Source organism: Lissotriton vulgaris, chromosome 2_1 (assembly GCF_964263255.1).
Source record: "Lissotriton vulgaris chromosome 2_1, aLisVul1.2, whole genome shotgun sequence".
Lineage (NCBI taxonomy): Eukaryota > Metazoa > Chordata > Amphibia > Caudata > Salamandridae > Lissotriton > Lissotriton vulgaris.
This window is the reverse complement of record NC_141687.1, coordinates 159463629-159490312: the sequence shown is the minus strand read 5'-3', so window position 1 is coordinate 159490312 and position 26684 is coordinate 159463629. Positions and strand designations below refer to the sequence as shown.

At 44.0% G+C, this 26684-nt stretch overlaps 1 protein-coding gene across 1 annotated transcript in view; it reads left to right on the top strand.

The window, feature by feature from the left end:
• LOC147729745 (myeloperoxidase-like) overlaps positions 1-26684 on the top strand; it is a 177159-nt gene that overhangs the window by 12731 nt on the left and 137744 nt on the right. Inside the window, exons 2-3 of the mRNA XM_086958486.1 lie at positions 660-780; positions 20137-20266. Of these exons, the coding sequence (XP_086814612.1) occupies positions 660-780; positions 20137-20266 (251 nt within the window). The remainder of the gene's footprint in view (positions 1-659; positions 781-20136; positions 20267-26684) is intronic.

Here is a 26684-nt window from a genome sequence, read left to right as displayed (position 1 = left end):
TTCAATAGAAGAAGTTTTCAAATGAAGCATGTTCTAATGTTGTACTATATTGTTTTGAATTCTTTATCAGTTCAAATCCCTACGCACTCCTCAATCATTTTTTCTTGAAAAGCATTAAAAACACATTTCTTTGGATAGACTTATCTAGGTTTGTTTTCGTCTTGTAACCTCTTTCCTGAAGTGTCTATTCTACTGAATATTCATATTTTCCTATGTGATTTTATTTTTACATTTTTGTCTTTTTTTAATTTCTAATACATTTTAAATTTCCCCAAAGTTATGTATCCGTTTGTTTATCAAACATATATCCTTTGCATCTTATTTTGATTATTTTTGTACAGTGCCCCAATTCTCTTCATTTGCCAGAATGCACTTTGTACATTTCATACTTAAAGATGACAAGACTATTGGCAGAAAAAAATAACAATTTGAGATGACCAGTAAAACAGCTCCCAATCTCACCAATTAAGGATTCTTTGGGGAAAAGAATGTTGATAAAAGTGCTTGAATTAGGCAAGCATGGTAAAAAAAAATTGAAACAAACAGGGATTGGAGAAGTATGGCAAATACAGTGGGAGTTAAAAAGTATATATTTAGTAATAGAGGGGTTGGAAGGATTAACAATGATTTAATAATACTTTCTCTAAAACCTTTTGCAGATATACTCACTGCTGAACAGCTTCACTCTGTCTCCAAGGTCACTGGGTGTGATTCTCAGTCGATGCCCACAGCCTGTCCGAACAGTCGATACAGAACCATCACTGGCGAATGCAACAACAGGTAACTATGCTCACCGTGGCTTCCTTTTGCATATAATGCCTGTGGGTCACTCTGAGCTATGGGAGGGGTCACTGGAGTTATGTAACTGTGCGCCTGCTGCGTTTTTTGCATAATTATGGAACTGCCCCATTTGCTACATAATCCATCATCTGCTGCATAATCTGCAGACTCTAACTAAAATAATTGTTTCTAGCTCAAACAATTCAAAAGTTGCTAAAAACGCTGCGCCACGTTTTGCAGCGCAGTGGAAGTGTACCGGAATACGCCGCATAATTTGGCTTTTTCTTGCCTCATCATTTAGTTAACGCTGCCGCATAATTTTACACTCTTCTGCCGCATAATTCCAGTGGCCCTGGGTATGAGCATGGTATCCTTATTTGGAGATTGTCATACATTCATTCAAGTTGTGTTAAAATATTCTGTAAATGGTTTGTCACACATCTAACTCTCCCTTTGGATGTGACTGAGAGGACAGACATGGTGGTGGAGCACCTGTTATTCATAGGATCACATTAGGCTTCTGAAAATGTCCTTCTGTTTAGTACCACATCTTCCAATGCCCATCAAAGGAGATCTTCACTCATAAGGCATTAACTCTCAGTCAAAATGTCATCTACCATTCCCCTAGTAAAGATAACACATTTATTGAAGAGTGCATGGACTTCATTATGTTTCAACTGTATATTCCTGAGCTCAGCATCTTCCTCAAATATTTCATCTGTTTTGGGGTGACATCCAAGACCAATCTGTCAATGTATTGCCTTCTCACCTTCTTATGACAAGACATTAGGTTGTCACAACAGGGAATAGATAATCTGACTACTTAATTTTAAAAAGGTGTCCTCCTCAGCGAAGGGAGGTCTGATTTAGTGTTCAGCACGATAAATTCCTTAGGACACAGAGAGCCTCCCCAAACAGGGAAGTTGCTATCAGTCCTTTGCTGCAGTATAGTATAGTTAATATGTGCTCCAGGCAGGATGCTCTTAGTGGAACATGCACAGAACCATATGTAGGTTGGAGGAATTGAGTACAGCCTGTGATAAGGTCTTTCTGAATGTCACTTGCCATTTCAGAGAAGGAGGCGTATCACCTGTTGATCAGACTCTTATTATTGTGAGGCATCATCTGAATTAATGAATAGATAAATGGCTAAATGAATGAATGCATAGTTTACTCAATATTAATTTTAAACCATCGCAGCTCAAGCTGGTCTAAATATATTTTCATCAACAAGACACTTCAAATTATAAAATACAATTAAAAAAATGTTTTATTGGAACAGATGCACAAAACCTGGTGCAATCAAAATCACATTGCATAATCTGAGCAGCTGCTACTTCTCACAAAATAGCCGCCACAAGCATGGAAGCTCCACTACAAGCTCCTGTAGCCTGGGATACATTAGGTGTAAATTCTTCTCAGGAAATCGCACCCAGGAATGCAGCTGCAAGTTATGAGACTTGAATGAGAATCCAAAGAGATTTTCAGTCCCACCTGCTCTCTGGTCACTTGTAATTGTGTGAAGAAACAATGGCTTCTTCGTCCCATGGGCAAGCTGGATGTGAGATGAAATACTACAAGAGCACTTCTGTAAAGAGCAGGTGGTTCACAGAGGGAGGCTGAGGTGAGTGCTGGCACAGCCTCATTCTGAAGGAGCTGGTAGCAGGGAACAGAGCCAGTAGTGACCGTGAGAAGAGGCGTCTACTACTGATCCACCTACATCACTGGTACTGCTTATCAGAGTCAATGCCTGCCCATCTACTGCGTTTGTAATGCTGAGTTCTTAGACCTGAGCACAAACTTGGCTGTCTCTACGACTGTTCCAAGTGGGGCACCCTCTACCTCCATTTAAGGGCGTGAGGCTGGACTTGGTACAACTGACCTGACTCTATTAAACCCACCTTCTTGCTTTAAGGACTTCCTTCTGCTCAACTCCTTTTGCAAGTTTTCAAGCCATGAATCTCTCCCGGCTGCTGGAAAAGAGTACCTCCACCGCCCATATAAAACACTGATCTGTACAGAAAAAAGACTATTACTCAGCTTTCCTCAAAAGAAACCATTACTAACCTACACAAAACCTATGCAGTAAAATAGTATTTAATGAAAGTGCCACACAATGCCCTTCAATGCAGGGAACTAAGCAACCAGCTAGAATATAGACCATGCTTTAGGACATCATGTATTTTTAGCAGCAATTTATTTTTATTTATTTTAGCTGTTTTATAACGCGCTCTGTTACTACCAGAGTATACTGGCGCGAAAGGAAAAAAACAAGCAGGTGGCCAAAAGGAAACAGAAGAAAATTTAAAAAGTCTAATAAGCAGATCTAAAAAGATGCGTCTTCAGTGCCTTCTTAAAAGGTACAAAATTCTGGATCGATCTCAAGAACAAAGGTAGAGTGTTCCAGGCCGAAGCCGCAAGGACGGCAATTGACTGGCCTCCAAGGCGCACTCGCCGAATGCGGGGTGCACTCAGTAAATTACAATCAGCTGAGCGTAGAGAACGAGTGGGGGTGTAGCGGCTGAATCTTTTCTTCAGCTAGGAAGGCCCAAGATCATTGACTGCTTTAAATGCTAGTGTTAGGATTTTAAAAGTAATCCTTTGGGTCACCGGCAGCCAATGTAGTTCCTTCAAATGGATTTGCACGCTCTCTCTACAGGGCACATTGCACAGAAGTCTCGCCGTCGCATTTTGGATGATCTGTAATCTGGCAACTAGGGCGGCTGGAGTTCCACTAAGAAGAGAGTTGGCATAGTCGAGCCGTGATAGTATTAAAGCCCTCGCGACCGACTCTCTTGCTGAAGATGGAAGATATGGAAAGAACTTTCTCATAGCCTTGAGAAATCCGAAGCACACCCCTGTAAGTTTTTTTATGTGTGCCTCAAATCTCAGATCCTCCCCAAACCATACTCCCAAGTTCTTTGCAGGGATGGTAACTGAACTTGGCTGGGGAAAATCCGGAGGCCACAAGAGTTCTCTAAAATTAGGTGGAAATTGGCCATCCAACAAAATTTCTGTTTTGTCTTCGTTGCATTTTAGCTGTGCCACTGCTAACCAATTAAAAACAGCAGAGAGACAAAAACAAATGACCTCAGTGTTGAGTGCTGTATCAGGCCGTGTAAATAAAAGTTGCGTATCATCTGCATACGCTATAATTTTGGCCCCCATTTGTTCAGCCAGCACTATGAGTGGGGTAAGGTACACATTAAAAAGCAAGGGGCTTAATGTAGACCCCTGGGGTACCCCAGTAGTAAGAGGCTTGGCCGAGGAAGAAAAAGACGGGATCCAAACCTGCTGGGACCTATCGGACAAAGATTTCACCCATTCTAGTGCTGAGCCTAGCACACCAATCTCAGCCAATCCAGTAAGGAGGAGTGAGTGCGGGACAGTGTCAAACGCGGCAGAGAGGTCCAATAAAATTAGAGCCGCTCTGCCGCCACTGTCCAAACACTCCCTAATCACCTCTGTGATCTCCACCAAGGCTGACTCCGTGCTGTGTGCTGCACGAAAGCCAGACTGGGCAGGGTGGAGAGCCTCCGAGGATTGCACAAAGGCATTCAGCTGACAAAAGGCAAGTTTCTCTCCAATTTTCGCCATGGCTGGAAGCTGGGAAATGGGTCTATAGTTGCCCGGCACAGCAGGATCAGCACCTGTCTTCTTCAACAAGGGAAGAAACTTTGCCTGTTTCCATTCCTCTGGAACCTTAGATGTTTTAAAGGATAGACCCATTATTTGTGATACCTCTAATGCCACTGATTCTGCCACTGCAGCCAACACCCGGGCCGGGCATGTATCACCAGGGGCACCGGATCTCAGAGACTTAATCGCAAACAAGGTGTCTTCCGCTGAGGGGGGGGTAAATCTCTCCATAGTGTAGGTAGGCGGTACTATAGATCTAACATTTTCAGCAGTCCTACTCCCACCACTGACCGCTCTAAGACTCTGCTGTATTGTAGCAATTTTTGTTAGGAAAAAAGAGGAAAGATTCTCACACCACTCAGTAGAGGGTTTCACCGATATTTGTTCTGCACAGGGGGAGAGAAAACTCTTGACAATGGAAAAAATTTCACGACTGTTATTATTAGCTTTCTCAATTCTTCTGGCAAATTATTCAGATTTAGCCAGTTTAATACTGGCATAGTACTCCCACTGTGCCGAGCGGTAAGCTACCTTGGCTTGTGGGCAATAGGCCGCCCGCCACACTCGCTCCAATTTCTTACAAGCAAGCTTAAGAATGCGTAATTGGGGCGAATACCAGGGTTGCGAGGGGGTCGTCCTATCTCTACGTGATTTGAACCCTTTCGATGAGGGGGAGATCCCTGCTCTCAGCCAACCATCAAAAGCTTGAAGTGCAGAATCCAATTCCGCTCCCAAGATAGGTCCGTTTTGATCGAGCCTGGTAATAAAATTGCCTACATTAATCTTCGGGGGGAACGTATTACTGCAAGACTTGGGCGTATCTTTCATGGCCGACCAAGTAAATATAATCAGCCGATGATCAGTCCAAGTTAGAATTTGAGGGGCATCAACCTTCAAAGGAAAGTTTGAACATATAACATCTAGAGTGTGCCCACCCATATGTGTAGGGGAGGAAACCCATTGGGTTAGTGAAGCCAGGTCAAAAGAATCATGTAAAAGCTTGCTTTCCTGAAGTTCACGACGATCAACATGGATATTCAGGTCACCAAGCAGTAAAAAACGCAAAAACCTCACTGCTCGGGGAACCAGAGTCTCCAGAAGAGCTTTAAGAAAAGGACCCTAAGGGTCTGGTGGTCGATAAATAAGGGAACCACCCAGTGTAAAATGAGGGGACAAAATCAAAGAGAAATTCACAATCTCACCCTCCGCTATATCATCAGTATTCGCAATGCAGTATGCAATAGCAAGCCCAATTGCACTCGCCTTCAGCTTTATGGACATGAATACACTTCATCCCTTTCACATGGAAGCTGTGTTAGTATAAAGCCTAAGGATATGATAGTTTGATATTCTCCATTGTCTGAGTAAATAAAGTAACACATACCGTACACCCTGAAGGAAGTTACTTGAGCTCTGTCAATGAACTCATCTTGTTAAGGACAGCACAAGAACCTTTCCCAATTACTCTCACCATGACTCTGTAACTAAAATGAGTTCAAAGATTTGTGATTGATGGAACGGCATTAGCAGCTCAAAGAAAGAAGTGTGCAGATCATACCTGGTCTTGTGAATTTTAAATCTACCAAAATGGCCCACTCTGGCCCCTCTTCACCCTCAAAATACCTAATCAAATCTGTACCAAATTCTTTCAAAATCTCCCTTCGCCCAAATGCATCCTTCCAGTCCAAAAAAACGTTAAGCACAAGATACCAAGAGAATTTCTGGAAACAATGATCGCTGACCAATATCATTGGGGACAGAGAGGTTCATCTAACACTGACCACCTACTTCTCCCTCCCAACATGACCGTTTGAGCTAGCCCTCTACAGAAGAAACTGGACATCTCCTTAGCCACTGATATTGCCTATGGTAGAACACTAATGGTCTGCCACTCATCTCACTTTAAGATAAACTTCTCAATTTCCATCTATTACAATGTCAAGGATATGAACCAAGTGAATAACAAGAATCTGACTTTGATTGGTCCGCTCTTTCAATCCATCATGCCTCTTTCAAGTGCTTTTCTTCCTCTGCCACTTTTGTACTGACTTGCTCCATCCCTGCTTCTGCCAGGACAGAGCCTCAACCTCGACCACCTCCAAAGCTATTAGTGCCACAGCTGATTTACTTCCTCAGTGTTCTTCTCCCATCCATTTCCCTCCTCCCTCCAGTACAGACAACCCCTTATTGGGATTCTATGCCACAGTACTCACCTTTTGTTCTCCCTCACCCCTTCATACCTCCACTCTTCTCCTTTGGTCTCTTCGGTCCCCATTCTTCAACTCCAACATTTTCCCCATCGTTTCTCACCTCCAAACCTAAACCTTTCCACAGCATTCTCTAGCGCCCCTTACCTCCCACTGTAACTTCCTCCCTCTGCCTACATCCTCTCCTCCCAGAACCCTTGATGATTACCTCCCTAATTCCCCAATGCACCTCTACTTTTATGGTCGCCAACACCTTTCTCTCCTGCTCATTCCCTTAGGTAGCACTCAGCTTACATTTATTTTAGTCCTCTAGTTCAATCCTATGACCCATTTGGCCAAATAAAGCCCACTTCTCCCAGACTCAGCCCCCAGCCTGATAGGGCAATCCAAATATCATCTCCAAAAACTACACTTGTTCCCCCTCCAGATCTACAACCTCCTTGGCTAAACTAAGAGATGAATTTGAAATTGAAGCTTTATCTCAGGTCGCACCCCATCCACCAACTCAACTAATGGCCCACCATAAATAGTCCAAGGGAGGATAGACTTCAAAAAAGCAATCGGGAACCTTCCCCCAGGAAAACACAACCCTCCCTCAATGATGGAGAAATTGCACATCTGTTGAAGTTTATATAAACTCTGTTATCCAGTTGAAAGCCAGATAATCACTTGCCCCCATGCTAAACCGGTATGGTGAATAAACCCATTAAACTGTGTCTTCCTTGTTATCATAAACAACAGACCTCTCCACTTAAGAGGAAGGAACCTGATAACCTAATCTCACTACCAACCAGTCCGATGCAAAACTCTATGTTCATTACAAGACACTCTTTTCTTTGATGCATGCTGCACAACATCTGTTCAGTAGTAAAGTACTGTATGTAGATGTCTAACACTATCTTGAATTTCAACCTTGAAATCCTAGTCGTAACTGAAATAGAGCTCACCGAGTCCTTCAACATCCTTCCCTCCTAGCAGTATTCGCCAAAAGCTGTGACTGAGAGGACAGACATGGTGGTGGAGTACTTATTATTCATAAGATCACATTAGGCTTCTGAAAATGTAAGATGTAAGATGAAATTATCACTCATAAGGCATTAACTCTCATTCAAAATGTAATTTACCACCCGCATAATACCGATAACACATTTATTGAAGAGTGTTATGATTCAACTGTTGATTCCTGAGTTCAGCATCTTCCTCAGTTATTTCATCTGTATTAGAGTGACATCCAAGACCAATCTGTCAATCTATTGCCTTCTTTCCTTGTCAAGAGCATTTTCATACAAAGCTGTTAAAACTCCTCCTACTTTAAGGCCTACACTCTTGATCTGCTCATCTCAAAGGATACCCCTTTGTCCGCCAAAGACCTCATACTGGTGGACTGTTCTGACCATTATCAGATTTCATTCACTCTGGCCTTTGGCCACTGGAAAACCTAATGCCAACAGATAAAAGAGACAATGTGGTTTCCTGACACCAAACACATAGACATTACAGCTCTTGCCAACAGGGCTAGATGGAATATTTATTTCCTCATGTAGTTCTCAGAAAGACATTAATACCATAACAGCGAAATACAACAAGTGCATAAGGACTTGATTGAAGAAATTGTTCTATTGAAAAGCACATAAAAAATACTGAACCCTTCACTCTCTTGCTTTTCAAAACATATGCATGAAGAAACACAGGCCCAAACAAACCTCAAGAAAGCCTTGAGACATTTCTCCTCCCCAGTTATTCTGCTGCAACGTTGGGCTGGCAGAAGAAGCTGCAAATCTCACATTTTCAGTTACATGTCCTCTCTCATCAAATATGTTCTTAATGCTGTTATGTTCTGTGAGCAGAGATGAACAGAGGACATGGAGCCAGGTATTTGGACTAATCTAAACTTTAGTGGGGATGACCTCTCTACTCCTGGGTGAGCTTATGTCCTCTTGTCTTCTGCAAGCAAAGTCCCAGTCTGAAATGCCCTGTTTCCCACACGTTCAGCCCTTCTCCATCCCCATGCAGGAAGTGGTGTCCATTGTCCATCTGGCAATCCCTTGTGTACTTCCGACATAAGAGATGACTCAAAGAATCACTCAAAGTTTCTCTTATAAGTGATTAAACAGTCAAACAACCCAACCTCCATCAACTCTGCCCAGGCTCGGGAATATAAATGTGAAGACTGTTTTCTTCTTTGCAAAGAAAATACATTTTATTGCGGTCCCTCTTCCCCACAAATCTGTTGACTGTGACAATGAAAGGCTCATCTGTAAGGCACATTCTCACTGGTCTGCCTTTGATGAAATATCGTACACGGAGCTACACAAAACTAAACTGCCAAGTCACTTCAACGCACCATGCCCGGATCCATTAGTAAGGAGTTTGCCAAATAGCTGCTCCCCTTCTGGACCACTTTAGTGAATTTGTCAGCTATGCAAGATACCTTCTCAGATTGTCTGAAAGTTGGACAGTCTCCTGCCTTATGAAAAAAGCCTTTGCAGACTCAAGAAACTTAAACAACTACCGACCTGCCATGAGCGTTTCCTTCCTAGGCAATATGAGTCAAAGCTGGGTAGTCTCACAACTTTCTGTTGATATCCAGACAAACAACCTCCTGGACTAATTCCAATCAGGCTGGGTTGCATCACATGGACCTTAACACAACAAGTGCTTGATGATACACTCTCGGATATATTCTCAAAAACGTGTGATAACCATCGCAAAATTAGCTTAACGCAACTTTCAACATCACAGTCTATCCCGAGGAAATAACCACGTCTTAACGTCCAATTCCCAACCCGGCAGCACCATGCGATAGTAGCAGGATAACGTGCCAAATGACCGCTTAAAATAAACGTGACAAACAAAAAATGCGAAACACGTACGCCAAAATAGTAGCAATGCCCCAAATCGCGATACCAAAATCAGCGAAAACCAGCGACAGGCCTGCAATTCCCACGCGTCATGTGGGAAAATGCACCATAAAAGCAAAAAAAACCACACCAAAACTAAATCAAGCTGCGTAGCACCATGGTTCACCCTGAACCCCACATGCCCCACGGAAGACCAGCCAGGAACCCCTGTGTTCGGGGAAGGGCAACGAGAAGAGGAAGAGGAAGACGGGGTTCAGTCCGCAGGAAGACCGGATTACCGTCACCGAGGTGATAGAACACTACCAACAACTGTTCGTCACCTCCACAGCGGCACTGGCAATCCAAACGGAAATATGGCAGACCATCCTCAACAACGTCAATGCAGTCGGAGTGTCGAGGAGGTCACCGGAGGAGGTGAAGAGGCGCTGGCATGATGTGCAAAGCCAGACCAAACTGAAACTCGCCATTAACAGGAAGACAGCAACAGCGACTGTAGGCAGGAGTGCAGCGCCAGTGGAGGAGCTGGATAAGCTGGAAGAAATGATGGCCACAGTCACTAGTGTGGAGACCTTAGCAGGAGACGGGGGTCTGGACACAGCTCAATATGACCTGCGCCAACAGTAACAGGGTGAGTAACGATCAGGGACTGGAGGGACAGGGGGTAGATGGGCACAATGGCACACATGCACAATCATGTGTAGCACACTGCACACGCAAAATGATTGTGGAATATGTCGCTGATACTCTTGGCACACTGCAGCACACAAACAAACACCAAGTAGGCCCTTGTCCACCATGTGCACATATGGTCCCCCTCCAAATCACCAACGACAAAACCAATCCATGCACATGTGCTGAATCCAGAAAAGCAGCAGCTGTGGGAGCCACACTGACTATGCAAGTGACACTGCATGACCGATAGCATGGCTGCAGGCCAATTACATGACATGGTGCACAATTCGACCTTGAGGTGGCCCAGTGTGGATCACATCCGTAAAGGATTAGCTCACACTCTGAAACATCCACGAGCACCTACGACCCATGACGTTGAATACACGCAGCAGACAAACAATGCACAAGATCACAATGTCTGTCCGAGAGCACAAATGACCCAAGTCGCAAACATTTCAGCCCCCAACAAGCAGACAATTCAAAGGCACACCGCCTCAAATGGATAAGGGTCCAAGAAATCAGAGATTCAGGGGCAGCCCTCCCACAATGCAGCACAAACACATAGCAATCACAGAACATCAACAACGACGGCAATGTGGTACAAAGTGCAACCCCTAGACCACAGGACAGAGGACACAGCAGGTTCCGCATGTGCATAGTAACAGGCCACTCACATCTGGCATTGCCTGACATTGTGTGATGAGCATTTACGAGTACAACCACACATCCATCATGTACTCAATAATCTAACTGTCTGCCATCAAATAGCCAGCTCCACCAAAACCCTCAGAATGTTCATAGTCATGCAGTCAGTATGTGAACATCTGCAAAGCGTCAATATACATGGGATACTCTGTTAATCTGCATCTCCCCTTAACATTGCAGAGGAATAATCAACACCTACTGCAGAGCATACCACAAATTCCATCAGTGATGATGAAGAGGACAACCTGCACATATGTCCAGACACCCTCCAATGGATAATGGACAGCCTCCGCATCCCACCCCCAGGAGCAGTGCAGACGGCAGACCAGCTGCCCCGAACTGACTCCACCACCTGCACAGACCACACATCAGGAAACACACACCACCACAGCTGTCTCCCAGGACACCCTCGAACAACACATGGAATTTCAGCGCCATGTATTGGGTTGCCAGGTGGAGATGGCTGATCAGCTGTGGGTGGGTTTCGAGCTCCTGGCAGCCAAACCTGATGCCATACGTGGGTATCTGAGTCCCATCAGGGACCACTTATAGTCCCTAACAGACACCCACTGTCCTCACCATGCTCCTGGACAATCCTTGGCTGACATCGCTGGGGCCATTACTCAGATACAAGAACTGTCTAGTCATACAGGCACCAGAGTTGGCACAGATGTGCAGAACAATAGAGAGCATGGAGCTGATGCGGGCTGGAAGTATGGCTGCCACTGCTGAACATCAGGGAGATGTAGCTGGGATCTTCCATGCCTTGCAGTTCCTCATCATGCCATTGCTGCCATGGCAAGATGAGGATAACTGCTGTGGGTACCTCGACACACACATCTCCGAACCCTGAGGCCTCAGTAGCTCAGTATGTCCGAATTGGGCACGTTGCCTATCACCTTCGCACCCTGATGCGTCAGTGTCACACAGTGATGCAGCCTTATCACCTTCGCACCCTGATGTGTCAGTGTCACACAGTGATGCAGCCATAACACCACCAGGCACACCGGACACAGAAGAAGTATCAGAGAAGTAAGATGTGGATGGTAATTACTGTGTGAGGAAGGAGGTAGTAGCATCCATCACCGCCATATGTCCTGACCCTGCCTGGTTCAGCCTTATGCATCATGCCCTCGGACGACACCTCCCACTGATTCCTGGAACACTCTGCGACATTCACCTGGACCCCGACATGGACTGCCATATCTTCACTGGTTGACAATTACACAGCAATCCTCCTGCGGACTGCACTCACCCTCTTCCAAATCACGTATCAATCCCCAAAGGACTGTTGTTGGCCCACCACTGGGCTACCATGTACTGTGAGCTTGCCATGGCCATTTGCAACTCCAGCACCGGCATCCACCAGAATGTGAATAAAACATTAAAAATCACACATATGCGTCATGACTATGTTCACTCAAGTATGAACGTATGGATGGGTGTAGTGGCAATGATTGCACAAGAAGGTACACCCTGGTAAATTACATCAATGCGCATGTATGACCCTGAGCCACATGGCCAATTAGATGACTGTGAAGGTGTGGACTAGCTGTGGGCTCATTGAACAATCCCACAACCCCCCAACGTGGTCACACGTCCATGCCTTGAGTAGGGCTCTGTGTAGGAATAACCAAATCTGAAGCAGGTCAGAAGTGTTGTCCTACATCACATGTAACAACAGAAAATCCATTCGAATAATTACTAATCACACATCTGTGTGGACACATTCTGTTGTGATTCATAACATTGCTCCACATGGTCAAAGGTTGGAGGCCATACTCACACTGCTAAAAAAACACGTAAGTGCAAAGGTCTGAAAGCAAGGATCCCAAAACAATTACTGCCTCACAGAGGTGGAGCTGTCAAAAGGGACCCACCCCCATTGTACATGCGTCATGTCAGTCCCTCCCTGTGAAGGGTCGATGCACATTGTGGCACGCGACTTGTCTATCTCATCAACACTCATCACAGTTAGACACCATTGAAGTTGCATATACTTTATTGGCATGTGCGTATCAGTACGGGCAAGGCAATGGCCACAACATGCAGGGAAATGCTTAAGACACTTACATGCAGCATGGGAACATGTCGAGGTGCAAGAAATGGGGAGACAAATATGTACACAAAATCATTACGGATGGCAACGGTCTCTGCCCACCTTGCCTTGTTGGATGAGTCATGTTATGTTTGGCGTCTGCTCATTGCCCCGTGTGACGGGACATGCCTCACAGCCCATGGGACCTGCATAGGGCTGTGCCACCGGACTGCGCCGACTGTCTGCTCTACTGACAGTGATCAGGTGAAAAGGTGCAACAAGGTCACATGTCGTGCTACATTACCATGTGTGTACCCTCCCCCAGCAGTATGTCCGAATTGGGCACGTTGCCAAACGATGCTGTGCAGTTCCGCCCATGGAGCTGCATCACTGTGCACAGGTATGGGTACACACACGTAGTTCCACGCACATGCATTATGAGTCCAGATGAAGGCAGACATGTCAACTGTTGTGGTGGGATATGTGAGCATTCCCCACGATGCAACAAGGTGTTGGGACCTTTGCTGTGGGTGACAATTCGATGTGGCTGCAGGAACTTAGTTACTCGTCCATGAATGCGAGGGCAGCTTCATAGGCAATCTGTTCCAATAGTACGTTGTTGTGGGGTTCAAGGAACACCAGGGTGAGCCACTCCATTAACTGGTCTGGACAGATGTGTTTTACCAATCCGCAACACAGCCCACTAGGGGAGCGCCTCAATGTGGTCACTGCACACAAGGAGTTGTGCAATCTCCCATTCAAAACTGCCAGCACATATGCGAAAAATAAAGGCATCCTATGCACGGTTATCCCGGTGACACTCCTGTTCGTGGGCCAACAGGGGTTGCACTGTCAGGTCATAATCCAATTCAGCTACTGTTGCGTTGGATAGGCAGACCTCCATCAGCCACTCGAATGTGCATGATCAACAGTGTATCCAGGGCTGGACGCCGGTGATGTAGGCAAGACGGAAACTGATTTGCAACTCTGCCATTGGCAGTGATCTCAACAGATGCAGCATTCGTGCACTGTACAGTTCCACGTGACAGGGGTTGTGCATTTGCCCGGGAATGCCTGCCATTGCGTTTGTTGGTCTCGTAGCTCCGGCACTCCTAAGACCGGCGGCAGATCGGTGGATGATATGCCACAGCTCTGGGCAATAACTCATCTGTGTGTGCAACGTTTGGACGTATGGGTAGTTTTTAACCAATTTGTCAAGGGCATCCCTTGCAGGTGTAGGTCGTTCAGGGACAAGTGTGTGTGGGGTGTGGGCACGTTGTTCTTTCATTAGCGCAGTTTGTGGTGTGAGAGACGCCTGAGGCTGGTATGGTATCTCACGCAGGGTGTGCCAGCCGAATTCAGGACTAAACTCAGGGCTTTGGTTGGCCTTCCGCCTTGTGTTTTGAGACAAAGGGTCTTTCATACCTATTGTAGTCTGACTACTGCTTGCATTTCTTAGCTGTGATGTGGCCAACGCGCTGACTTTGATGCCAGGCCTATGATTTTGGGTGCACTAATTTCGAGACACACGCAGCTGTTGGCATTTTTGCATGAGCCAAGGACCCGAATGGCCTTGCGTTTCTTGTTCAGTCTCTCTCTTTCTTTCGCTCTCTCTCTCAATTTCTCTCTCCCTTTCTTTTGATGAGTGCCTGACACACCTTCTTATCTTGGATATTGTCTTGCAGGCTATGACTTGTTTGGTCCTTCAATGGTGAATGAATGAATCAGGATTTCATATCTCACATGTATGTTGATTGTTGCAATTGTGCAACATCATGCAGGTGCTTTTGTTCATTTTTTCGTGCCGTTGAGGTGCAGTGTCTTGGTCTGGTGGAGGTGGGGGGTGCCCGGGCCAGGGCTGGACATATAGGATCAGCCCCCCCCCCCCAGGAGGGGGGGGGGGCTGATCCTGGGTGTGGTGCGTGTTGTGGCTCTCTTGGGTGTCCGGGCCACATGTTGAGGAGCTCCATGGCATCTGTTGCCTTTCAGGTGTGGCTCTGGACTGGGCTCCCTTTTGTGGTGCAGGCTGTTGTCCGACTTTACACCAGGTCAGAGCTAGTGTTGATTTCCTGGTGCTAACGCGCCTTTTCGCATGTTTTCTAATCTTATCGCCGATCTGGCTGGTCGTTGATAATGTTGTGGAGTCGTGTTGTCACAGCTTTTTGCATGGGAATGCCTACTCTGCATCTCATTAGCGATAGTTGCTGGGATCGTCTGTGGCAATGTTTTTTTGCGGCTGCTATCGCAGGCAAACTGGTGCTATGGGCTGTTAGCACCAGCTTGTGAATGGGGTGATAATGTTATCGTGACTTTGGCTGTGATAAAGTGGCGATAACTACTTAAGAATATGCCTGTTTCCTCGAATAGAGAAACTCCTGCCTTCATCTTCTTCTATACCTTTCAGATGCTTTTGATACAGTTAATATCCTGAAAGATTAAATTAGCACAAAGGCAACAATTCTAAATTGGATTACCTCCTATCTCTCCAACCACTTCCTTGCGTTTAAAACTGAGAATTCCCTATCAAGTGCAGTTAACCTCGTCCCTCGAGGATCTATATTGTCTCATACTTTGTTTATTTAGAGACTCTTAGGCAAATCCTCAGTAATGCTGATATATTAACACTAATATACTGATGATAAACAGACCCTTATCAACATTTCCTAATCGACAACACCTGCCACCATCCTGTCCAGAATTCAAACGTGGACCAGCATCCATAACCTAAAACTCACCCAACTATAACAGAACAGTTTTTAATCTTACTGAAAAAACCTGTGTGGCTGTCCAAGAGAGATTAAATCTTGCATACTAGTGATTGTGGACAGTGTGAAATGAATAGGATTCATCTTTGAAAATCAGCCAAAATTAAGCCTTCCTGTGTTCTCCCACTGATTAGTCAGAGTTAACAGGATGAGCCAGGCTGCTTTGATGATGTGATAAGTGGCTCACCAAGTGAGAGACTGGATCAAGGACAAAATATTGAATTCAATAATATAGAGTTACCAAAATATCGAGGAAAAATATAGAATAAAACAAATTCTAATTCCTATCTACAAACAGGTAAGTACAAAAATATCGAATCAAAAATATTGTTTTAAAAAATATAGTTAGTCAAAATATCGATTTTTTTCAAGTGTCTTAAAAGTAATTTAAAATTAATGAAATAATAAATATAATTAACTAAAACATACTTAAAAATACTTAAATAACCTTAAAATTATTAAATAATTAATTTAAGTTATAAAGAAAAACATACAATTTTATTTTTTAAACATATATATATATATATATATATATATATATATATATATATATATATATATTTATATATATATATATATATATATTAACATAATATTAATAAAAAATATACATTATTTTTACCGTAGGATAGCTAGAGGGTAAAATTGACTATTCCCACTCCAGTGAGTGCAACAGTAGGAAAATGTTTGATAGCGCAGGGGTAAAAATTACTATTCCCACTCCAGTGTGTGCAACAGTAGGGAAAGCGTTGGATAGCGGGAGGGTAAAAATTACTATTCCCACTCCAGTGAGTGCAACAGTAGGGAAAGTGTTGGATAGCGTAGGGGTAAAAATTACTATTCCCACTCCAGAGAGTGCAACAGTAGGGAAAGCGTTGGATAGCGTAGGGATAAAAATTACTATTCCCACTCCAGAGAGTGCAACAGTAGGGAAAGCGTTGGATAGCGTAGGGGTAAACATTACTATTCCCACTCTAGTGAGTTTACCAGTAGGGAGTATGTAATATATTAATAAAAAATAAATGAAATATCAATACCAATAAAAAAATAATTAAAAGTAATTACCAATTTAATATTATGTAATAATTAATCAATTAAAAATACAAATAAACATTAGTTATTAAAATTAATTACCTATTATAAAATAATTACCAATTACCAATTAATTAACAATAAATTAAAAATCAATACCAATAAATAAATAAAAATGATTTACTTAATTACAATTAAATTACTTTCCACCCTATTCCCCTATAAACCCACAACCTGCTACGGAAAATACATTAATAAAATTAACATAATAATCAATTAATCAATGAATAAAAAATTAATTACCAATTAAAAATTAATTATTTACCAATTAGAAATTAATTAACAATTAATTCAAAATGAATACCAATAAATAAACTTAAATATTTAATTAATTACAATTACATTACTTCCCACCCTATTCCCCTATAAACCCACAACCCGCTACAGAACTAAAACGCAAAATTAAATAAAAAATAATTAGTAATTTCTAAAAATTAATATTTAATTTAATATAATTAAATTACTTCCCACACTATTCCCCTGTAAACCCACAACCCGCTACAGAATTAAATTACGCAAACATTAAATTACATAAAATTCATTACTTGAAATAAATTACAAAACAAATATAGTTTTCACACATATACTAACATAAAAAACACTTTAAAAAAATCGATATTAATAAAATTTCGATATATTTTAATAACTATATTATATACTTCGAAATTTTGACTTTCTATATTTTAAAAAATCGATATTAAATTACTTACCTTGAATTCGATATTTTCCACCACTATATTCTGTCCATTCGATATTTTGTCCATTCTATATTTTGACTTCGATATTTTGTCCATTCTATATTTTGGATTCAATATTTTGTGTAGTTACAGAGAGATTATCTATTAGAGAGAGCTGTGCTACACATGAATGCCTTAGCAGGGGGGCAGGTGTTGTAAAGCCTGAGCTTTGAAGGAGGAATATGGCAGGCAGGGAATGACAGGCCCATCTACCCGGCAACCCTTTGACCAAGCTAGATGGTAGGCTTAAGGCAGGATTCTACAAATGGTTGGTAGGTGGTATACGGGAGGTTGGTTTAACTAGTTATTGCTCCTCTTCTGAGAATTCAGCCATACTAAATGTTGGAGAAATAGTGATTTCTGGGAGAAGTTAATGCCACCCTTTGGAGGAAGTGTTCATGCTCTAGGGTGTTGCCCTGCACCTCATTGGACTGGCGTGCTCTCCTGCTTGACCCTAGAAAGCACTAAATAAATATGTGAGAGGTGCAGAGCCTCTCAGATCTGCAGCTTGAAACTAAGAGAAGTAGAAGGCTTACCCAGCTAGAAACTTGATTTGCACCATCAGGCCCTGCATTCTGACTGACTGTGCCTGCTGCACTATCTGGAACTACAGTCTTTTGGATGTACCTTGTTTCAAGAAGAATAAAGAGTGGACTCCCTGCAAGCTACAGGTTAACAGAGCTCACCTGGACCACCACCACCACCAAGAATCCACAGCCTGGAGTGCGTCCAGTGAATTTGTAAGGGTTTTGTCCAAGTGGATTGTGGGAACTGAAGTCCCAAACTTTCAAGCGCCTTCTTGTAGATTCCAGACCCTTGGGCTGTGATTTGGTCACTTTGGACCCCCCAGAGGAACTTCAGGAAGAAGTTCCAGAAATCTGTAGTAACTTTGGAAAAATGCTCCATTTGGGGACCGACTCAACCGCGAGAGCCAAGCTGACGACCTTCAACCGCAAGCCGGCATTTCCTGCTAGTTCGTCCCGCTGAAATGCTCCAGAGGCCCAAATTCCAGAATTTGACCAGGAGCTCCCTGGAAACAAGCCGGCGAACCCTCACTGTACCTGGACTAGTAAAGAGCATTGAGGGACTTCGACAGAAAAAGCTCCAGAAAAGTTTCTAAGTCCGAAGGTCAACTCTTGACTGAGGCCTATCATGCAGGGTTATCCAAGCAGGGCTCAATTGCAGTCGGCCTAAAACTTTGACTTTGTCCCGGTCAAGCGCGACCAGATATTCCAAGGTGGTATAGGGTTCTAAGTGCTATATTATGTTAACTCTTTAATAATTCATATCTCCGGTACGCAGCATTGGATTTTTGTTGTTTTGGTGTCATTTTAAAGATAAAAATATTTCCTATTCTTATAAATTGTTGTGGGATTGTGTGTTGTGTCTTAATTATTTTCTGAATTTGTGTTTTTAAATGCTTTGCATACCTGTCTCCTAAGTTAAGCCTGCCTGCTTGCAGCCAAGCTACCAAGGATTGAGCTGGGGAATAACCTATTGAGACTTGTACTGAGCCCTACTGTGTTAGTGGCCTGATTGCCAGTGGTAGATGCACATTTTACCACAACTAATAGCCCAGTTTCCAACACTGGTTTTCACTAAGGTTCACCTGGCCTCCCTCTGTTTTTCACACTGCCTCCTTCTTTGTTTCAGGGTACAAAAAAGTTGACTGCATCTCTCCTATCCTTCTGACTTGTGAATGGCTTCACATTGGAGAAAAGGCACAATTTAGGACTGTATGCCTTGCTCAGAGCACAACTCCTCATCCTCTTATCTGCCTAAGAAACTGAAAATCTCTAGTGCACAACCGTGATCTCGGAATGTTGAAACCCTCCTACTGAAACTCCTAACATTCAAATAAGAGTAATGTAGGAGGAACTCCTTCAGTAGTTTTACTAGGATCTGCAAACATCTTATCCAGCTCAACTATGACCCCAATGCCTGGTTACCTTTAAAAAGGAACTTAAAGCCCTCCTCCTCTTCCAAAGACACTTTGGTCACTGACTGCTCTTAACTTCACCACCCAATGCCCACTGCCTCTTCTTGACTGTATTGTTCTGCAGTTTATGGTTTCTATTGTTTGTCCACATTAGTTAGCATTCTCTTATACAGGGTTCTAATTTCCTTGGAGCACGTTTGCGCTACAGGAAACGATAAATAAATAAATAAACAATTACTACATAATTTGTACATTTAACAAAAGAACCAGACAGGTGTGCATCACTCACTTCAAACAATAATCCAAGGCCTTCTTAAAGAAATGGCTCCCTAACCTTAATAGTGGTGGTTATAAATATTTTCTTCTGAAGTTCTAATAAAGACTTACTTTTTAGTGTTTGTCTGTCCAGGTCCTTTTTCTTCTTTCTTTCTACCTTAGGATCCCAGGTTTTGGTTAGTAAGCGCTCAGTATGGAATTGGAGTTGGTGTTCCCTGACATTCTTTTGCATTTTGTTGAATTAATTTCAACATAACACAATTTTATTACTGTGTCTCAAAACTCTCAGTTCAAAAACTGTTCTTCAAAGAAGCATTTGATAGGTGGGTACCTCAATATGGATGACCTTGCTGTGTTTAACACCAAAATGATTAGCAGTGCCTAATCCCAGCATTCGTTGCATTTGTCTTACATTCTCGCTGTAGGAGGAATCCGCTTCTCGGTGCTTCAAACAGGGGGTTTGCTCGTTGGCTTCCTGCGGTATACGAAGATGGACGTTCCCTCCCCAATGGATGGACAGAGAACAGAATAATAAATGGATTCACACTCCCTCTGGTAGAGTATGAGAGGCTGGACCTATGGCGAAGTAGGAGGGATTCTGCTCTGACATATGGCTGATGGTAGAGCCAGTGGTTAAGAGGGGAGGTGTCTACCCACCATATGATAAAAAGGCTGTACAAACCACGTTCTGTAGTAGGCACATAGTACGGATTACCAAAGCTGGCAGGTTGCTTCTTGAATATATCCGCTGCCACATATGCTCCAAGGGAAAGAAGTCAGTAAAATAGAGATAGGACACCTAACTTGGAGCAAATGTGTGTTTGTTCATCCTCCCAATCCTACTGACTATCACAGCGAACATTCTGCGCACAACACTCACAACATCCCACGCAACCATCATCACGTAAGCAGTGTACCTCCATGACATAGCACATGAAATATATCAAGTGTCGTTATAACGCTGGTGAGTATTGCTACATTTATATAATGATTCATTACATTGGGTACATCTTTACTCCCGATATCAGTACAGGTAAGTATTTATAAATAATGAAAATATAGGGAAAATGTTATGGACATAAATACTATTAATTAATATATATCTATATCTATACTACTATTATAAAGAGAGAGCACAAACCTTTGAGCCAGGCAAACTCTGGAACCACAGCCTCAATCCACACACTCAATACATCGTAGAAATTGTCAGGGTGTGCAGATGGACATAGGCTATAAAAAATGTAAAATAAACGTAAATTTAAAAATATAAGTTTAAAAAAAAAGTAGTGCCCTGAAAGTAGCGCCGGCCGCGACGCTGCGCTGGCCGCGACGTAGCGCTGGCTGCGACGTGCGTGATGACGAGGAGGAGCGGCGGACATGGAGCGGCGGTGAAGTTAGGAGTGCGGGGAGAAGCGGCGGTTCAGGTGCGTCATGACGAGGAGGAGCGGCGGACATCGAGCGGCGGTGAAGTGAGGAGTGCGGGGAGAAGCGGCGGCTCCTGCAATCGTGTAATTGATTTAAACATTTTTTTAAAAAGTAGTTGTTCGTGCAATTGCATGCTATTGAAATAATGCTTTTATCCACTGTTTTGAAACTGTGCAAAACATAACAATGGGATTTTTAGATTTTTTACTTTGTATCGGAGTTTGCGCCAAACATATATTATTTCAGTACTGTTGCTGTACCTAAGTTCCATGAAATTGCAAGTGTTAAAATGGCCGCCCGATTAGTAAATGACTGGTTCAGACTTGTATCTGTCCTTTTACAATGTTTACTACCTTGCCTACGTACAAAAAGGAAGTGTTGTATGACGATACAAACATCGTGATCAAGGGAGCTTGACTCCCGAAACGCGTTGATGTAACTTAAATAAAAGAAGCCTGAAACCTACGATACCAGCGTGAGAGTGCCGGATGATTTCATAGCGAAAAGTAAAAGTAAAGTGGATATCCTATCTTGAAAATATATATATATATATATATATATATATATATATATATATATATATATATATATATATATATATATATATATATATATATATATATATATATATATATATATATATATATATATAAACTAGATTAAATGGCAATTTAAGTGAATACATAAAATATTCGGTTGAAATACAAAGTTTTTAGATTTTAGAATCAAGTACAAAATGTGCACAATAATAAAGAGAAAAATAAGAAGGAATTTGTTAAAGTTGCTACATTTAGAAAAGCTACATATAGATGCATAAATATATATAATATGTTCTCATCTATATATGTATACTTTATCAGGAGGTGATGTGTAGTTATGGTTAAGTATCAGACTTTCCACCGAAAAAGTATTTTGGGGCTTATTTTACAAGCCCCTTGCGCCGCCGGTACGTCGCTTCTTCCCATGTTAAAAGTGATGCACCGGCGGTGCCAGGGGCTTGAAAATAATCCCCTTTGTGTTTTGCAAATAACTTTATTACTGCACATATTTCTGCATGAAACTTTCCAAAGAAAATCCTCTTTAGACTCTCCATGGCAAGGTTAGGTTTAAAAATTAAGTGCTAAATTAATATAATAAGAAAGGGAAAAATAAAAAGTAATATGGGCAGTGTATGTGTGTGTATATATATATATACTAGCAGCCCGCTCCAGCGTTGCCTGGGGCAGAAAGCGGCTGGGGGTAGCATTTGAGGCTTGCATGCACTTCTGCCCCCGGCCCCCTCCCGCCTCGGCCCGTCCCGGCCCCCCTCCCGCCTGATCCTTACCTCAGTCACCGGTCCCGCTCCAGGCGCCCCACCCGCACAGGCCGCCACTCTCCAGGCTCCCCGCCCGCACAGGCCGCTACTCCCGAGGCGCCCCGACCGCACAGGCCGCCACTCTCCAGGCGCCCCGCCTGCACAGGCCGCCACTCTCCATGCATCCCGCCCGCACAGGCCGCCACCTCGCCCAGCTGCAAGCAGGGCCGCGGCAGTCCTCCTAGCAGGTCGCGATCTTCCGCGCCATTTCCGGAAGTGTTGCCATGGAGCGCAAACGCAAATGATGTCATCACGCAGACGTCGCAGCCGGCGCTACTTGCAAGGGACTACTTTATTTTTATTTCGAAATTTTTTAAACAACGTATAATTTTTTATTTTTAATGGCCTATGTCCTTCAGCTTGCCCTGAGGTTTTCAAAGATGTCTTGGGTGTTTTGATTGCTGGTGTACTTTTTGAGTTTACCTGGCTCAAAGGTTTGTGTTCTCTCTTTATAATAGTAGTATAGATATATATATCTATATATATATATCTATATACATAGATATATATATCTATACTACTATTATAAAGAGAGAACACAAACCTTTGAGCCAGGTAAACTCTGGAACCACAGCGCCAATCCACACACTCGATACATCGTAGAAATTGTTAGGGTGTGCAGATGGACATAGGCTATAAAAAATTTAAAATAAACGTAAATTTAAAAATATAAGTTTTAAAAAAAAGTAGTGCCCTGAAAGTAGAGCCGTCCGCGACGCTGCGCTGGCCGCGATGTAGCGCTGGCCGCGACGTCCGTGATGACGAGGAAGAGCGGCGGACATGGAGCAGCGGTGAAGTGAGGAGTGCGGGGAGAAGCGGCAGCTCAGGTGCGTCATGACGAGGAGGAGCAGCGGACATCAAGCGGCGGTGAAGTGAGGAGTGCGGGGAGAAGCAGCGGCTCAGGTGCATCATGACGCGGAGGAGCGGCGGACATGGAGCGGCGGTGAAGTGAGGAGCGCGGGGAGGAGCGGCGGCTCAGGTAAGGTAAAGACACACATTGGAGTCGGGGTGGGAGGGGGTCGGGCGAGAGTGGGTGCGCACACAGGGACGGGTGGGAGCCCTTACTGCACGCAAGCCTCAAATGCTGCCCCCAGCCCCCAAAGGCGGCTAAGGTAAGGTAAAGGCACACATTGGAGAGCGGGGAGAAGCAGCGGCTCAGGTGCGTCATGACGAGGAGGAGCGGCGGACATGGAGCGGCGGTGAAGTGTGGAGCGCGGGGAGGAGCGACGGCTCAGGTAAGGTAAAGACACACATTGGAGTCGGGGCGGGAGGGGGTCGGGCGAGAGTGGGTGCGCACAGAGGGACGGCCGGGAGCCCTTAGTGCACGCAAGCCTCAAATGCTGCCCCCAGCCCCCTTCTGCCCCGGGCAACGCTGGGGCGGGCTGCTAGTATATATATATATATGCCTTTTTTTATATCTGTTTATAGACACACACAGACGCATGCATATATAGTATATACAGATAAGTCACAGGCGGTGATAGTGCCTGTGTAGTTATGGCTAGTTCAGCCTTTCCACTGAAAAGGCATTTTCTGTTTTGCTAAAAGTTTTGCCACTGCTCAAGAAATCTACTTGACACTTTCCAAAAAGCTATGGTTAAAAAACAGAAGAAGTCCATAATGTGACATTTCACATTTTAATGTCCATAAGATTCTTTGCCACTGACAACAGAAAAAAAAGCTAAACCGAAGTAGATTTGACTTGAATCAAAGTAGAACTTCACTTTAGGCGTTTTTGAGAAATTAGTGTAAGTGTTTGGGCATGAAGAGGTTACATTTTAAGGATATGTGGGGTTCAGCAAAACCAGTTTTGACCCCCAAAAAATAAAAATCTTCAAATCTCTAAGGATGAGTGTATCTCTTCGCCTGTCACCCATTTCAGTTCAGCACAAGATAGGTCTGCGAGCCGAACCACTCTGTTTGTCTGCTTGTCTGGCTGTTTCAATTTCAAATGAGGAGGGAGTGCTGTCTTTTCAGGTCAGAAAGGATGAATGATTAGTCTTTCAGATTAGGAGTGTGGTTTGTTTTTCATATGAAGGGCAATTGTGGGCTTCTTATCAGACTAAGAGTGTTGGGTACGTCAGATAAGGGGTAGGAGGGTCACATTTCAAGAAAAACAGGAATGTTCATACTTCCAGAATAAGAAGGGTGTCCACAATTTCAGGTGAGGTGAGGTATATATTTTTCAGAGCAGGATGCTATGGTCCTATTTCCAGAAGAATAGGAGAAGTGGTAACACCTTCAAATGAGAAAGCGTACTTTCTTTTTCAGAGAGGAACATTTAGAAGAGGAGAGGTGATGATACATCCAAAAGGGGAGAGGATAGCCCCACTTCCTGAAAATAAGGGAACAAATGTAAAGGGAGAGGATGGGTGTTCACACACCCAGCAGAGAAGTCAATGGTCTCACTTTGAAAGAGGTCTTATTGGTTGTGGAAGAATATAGATCTCACTTCAAAAACATGTGTGTGGGGGGGTCTCATTTGAGAAGGTGGGCCACTCTTCTAGAAGAGAAGATCATCATTTTTTCAGGAGAGGAGTTTGTGATCTAATTTTCAGAGAATGTGTGGGGTCTCCAGCATAGTAGAGGAAAGGGAAAAGTAAGTTCCAGAGCTTACCTTTGGCATTCTAGCGAGACTCTTGCCCTACCTGCTTCCAGTTCTCAAGGGTCCAGGACATCGCCCTTACTTGCTCTTGTTGCTGCATAGCCCCCTGTCTTGTTGCTTGTTTGAAGGGCGGACGGGCGGAAGGACTACAATTCCCAGCAGCCTTCCCTCGCGCCCACTGACGCCATCACACGCAAGCGCCAGGAGGTGCTAAATCCATCTACAGCCTCCCGCAGCGCGGGTTCTCCAGGCTTACCTTTGTCATTCTAGCGAGACTCTTGCCCTACCTGCTGCCATTTCTCAGGGGCCCAGGACATCGCCCTTACTTGCTCCAGTTGCCGCATTGCTCTCTGTCCTGTTGCTTGGTCGAAGGGCGGAAGGACTACAATTCCCAGCAGCCTTCCCTCGCGCCCACTGACGCCGTCACACGCAAGCGCCAGGAGGCACTAAGTTCATCTACAGCCTCCCGCAGCACGGGTTCTACAGGCTTACCTTCGGCATTCTAGCGAGACTCTTGCCCTACCTGCTGCCATTTCTCGGGGGCCCAGGACATCGCCCTTACTTGCTCCCGTTGCCGCATTGCTCTCTGTCCTGTTGCTTGGTCGAAGGGCAGAAGGACTACAATTCCCAGCAGCCTTCCCTTGCGCCCACTGACGCCATCACACGAAAGCGCCAGGAGACGCTAAATCCATCTACAGCCTCCTGCAGCGCAGGACGCGCGTGGACGCTTCCCGGGCCAAGCCCGGGCCAAGGGCAGGCCCGTCTGCGGCCGGAAGAGGCTGGGCTGGGCCACCCCATTTTCATCTATATTTCTGTGTCTCCAAAAGAGCTAGGTTATTGATTTTGAACTCTAAGTGGCGTTGCACCTTTTGTTAACATTTGTGTACAGTAGTAATTGTCAACTATGAGTAAGGGACGTTGCAAGGGATCAGGGGTGATGGGAACTCTTGATGCCTTCCTCATAAGGGCAGAATCGGTACTTAACCATGAGATAGAGCTGACCCAAAAGAGACTTTCGTTAGATCTTCGTCGGGATTCCGCTGAAGCTCCCCTCACTGGCCCCTTGCTGATACCAAAAATAGCAGAAATAATAGAAACACTGGATGTTCATGAGGATCTGATGCAGCAACCGGCATCTTTATCACCGGCTGCAGCTTTAGACGATCCATCCTATATAGCTGGGGTTTCCGCCCTCACCCGCCCGTCTCCCTCCAAAATGTTAACCTGCCAGCAACGATTAATTCATGCAAAAAAGGGGAGGGCACTGTTACTGTTATAGCTAAAAAAGGAAAGCGGGTGGTATGCCAGCTACTTCGCATCAGGTCAGCAAAGTGCCAAAAAGTAGAGGGAGTTCCCGTGGTAAGAAAGGTTGTATGCATGAGGTTGTCATCCCAAGCACATCCAGACCAATAAGTACTAACTTACAGGTCTGTCTTAGGCAGGCGCCATGCATCTGGAAGATCGAATAGTAACACAATTCGAAGAAAAATTACTGGCACTGCTTAAACCCATTTCCTCTAAACTCTCTGAAATAGACTCCAGATTGAGTAAAATAGAGAATCAGTTACTTTCACCTCAACTTATTCCAT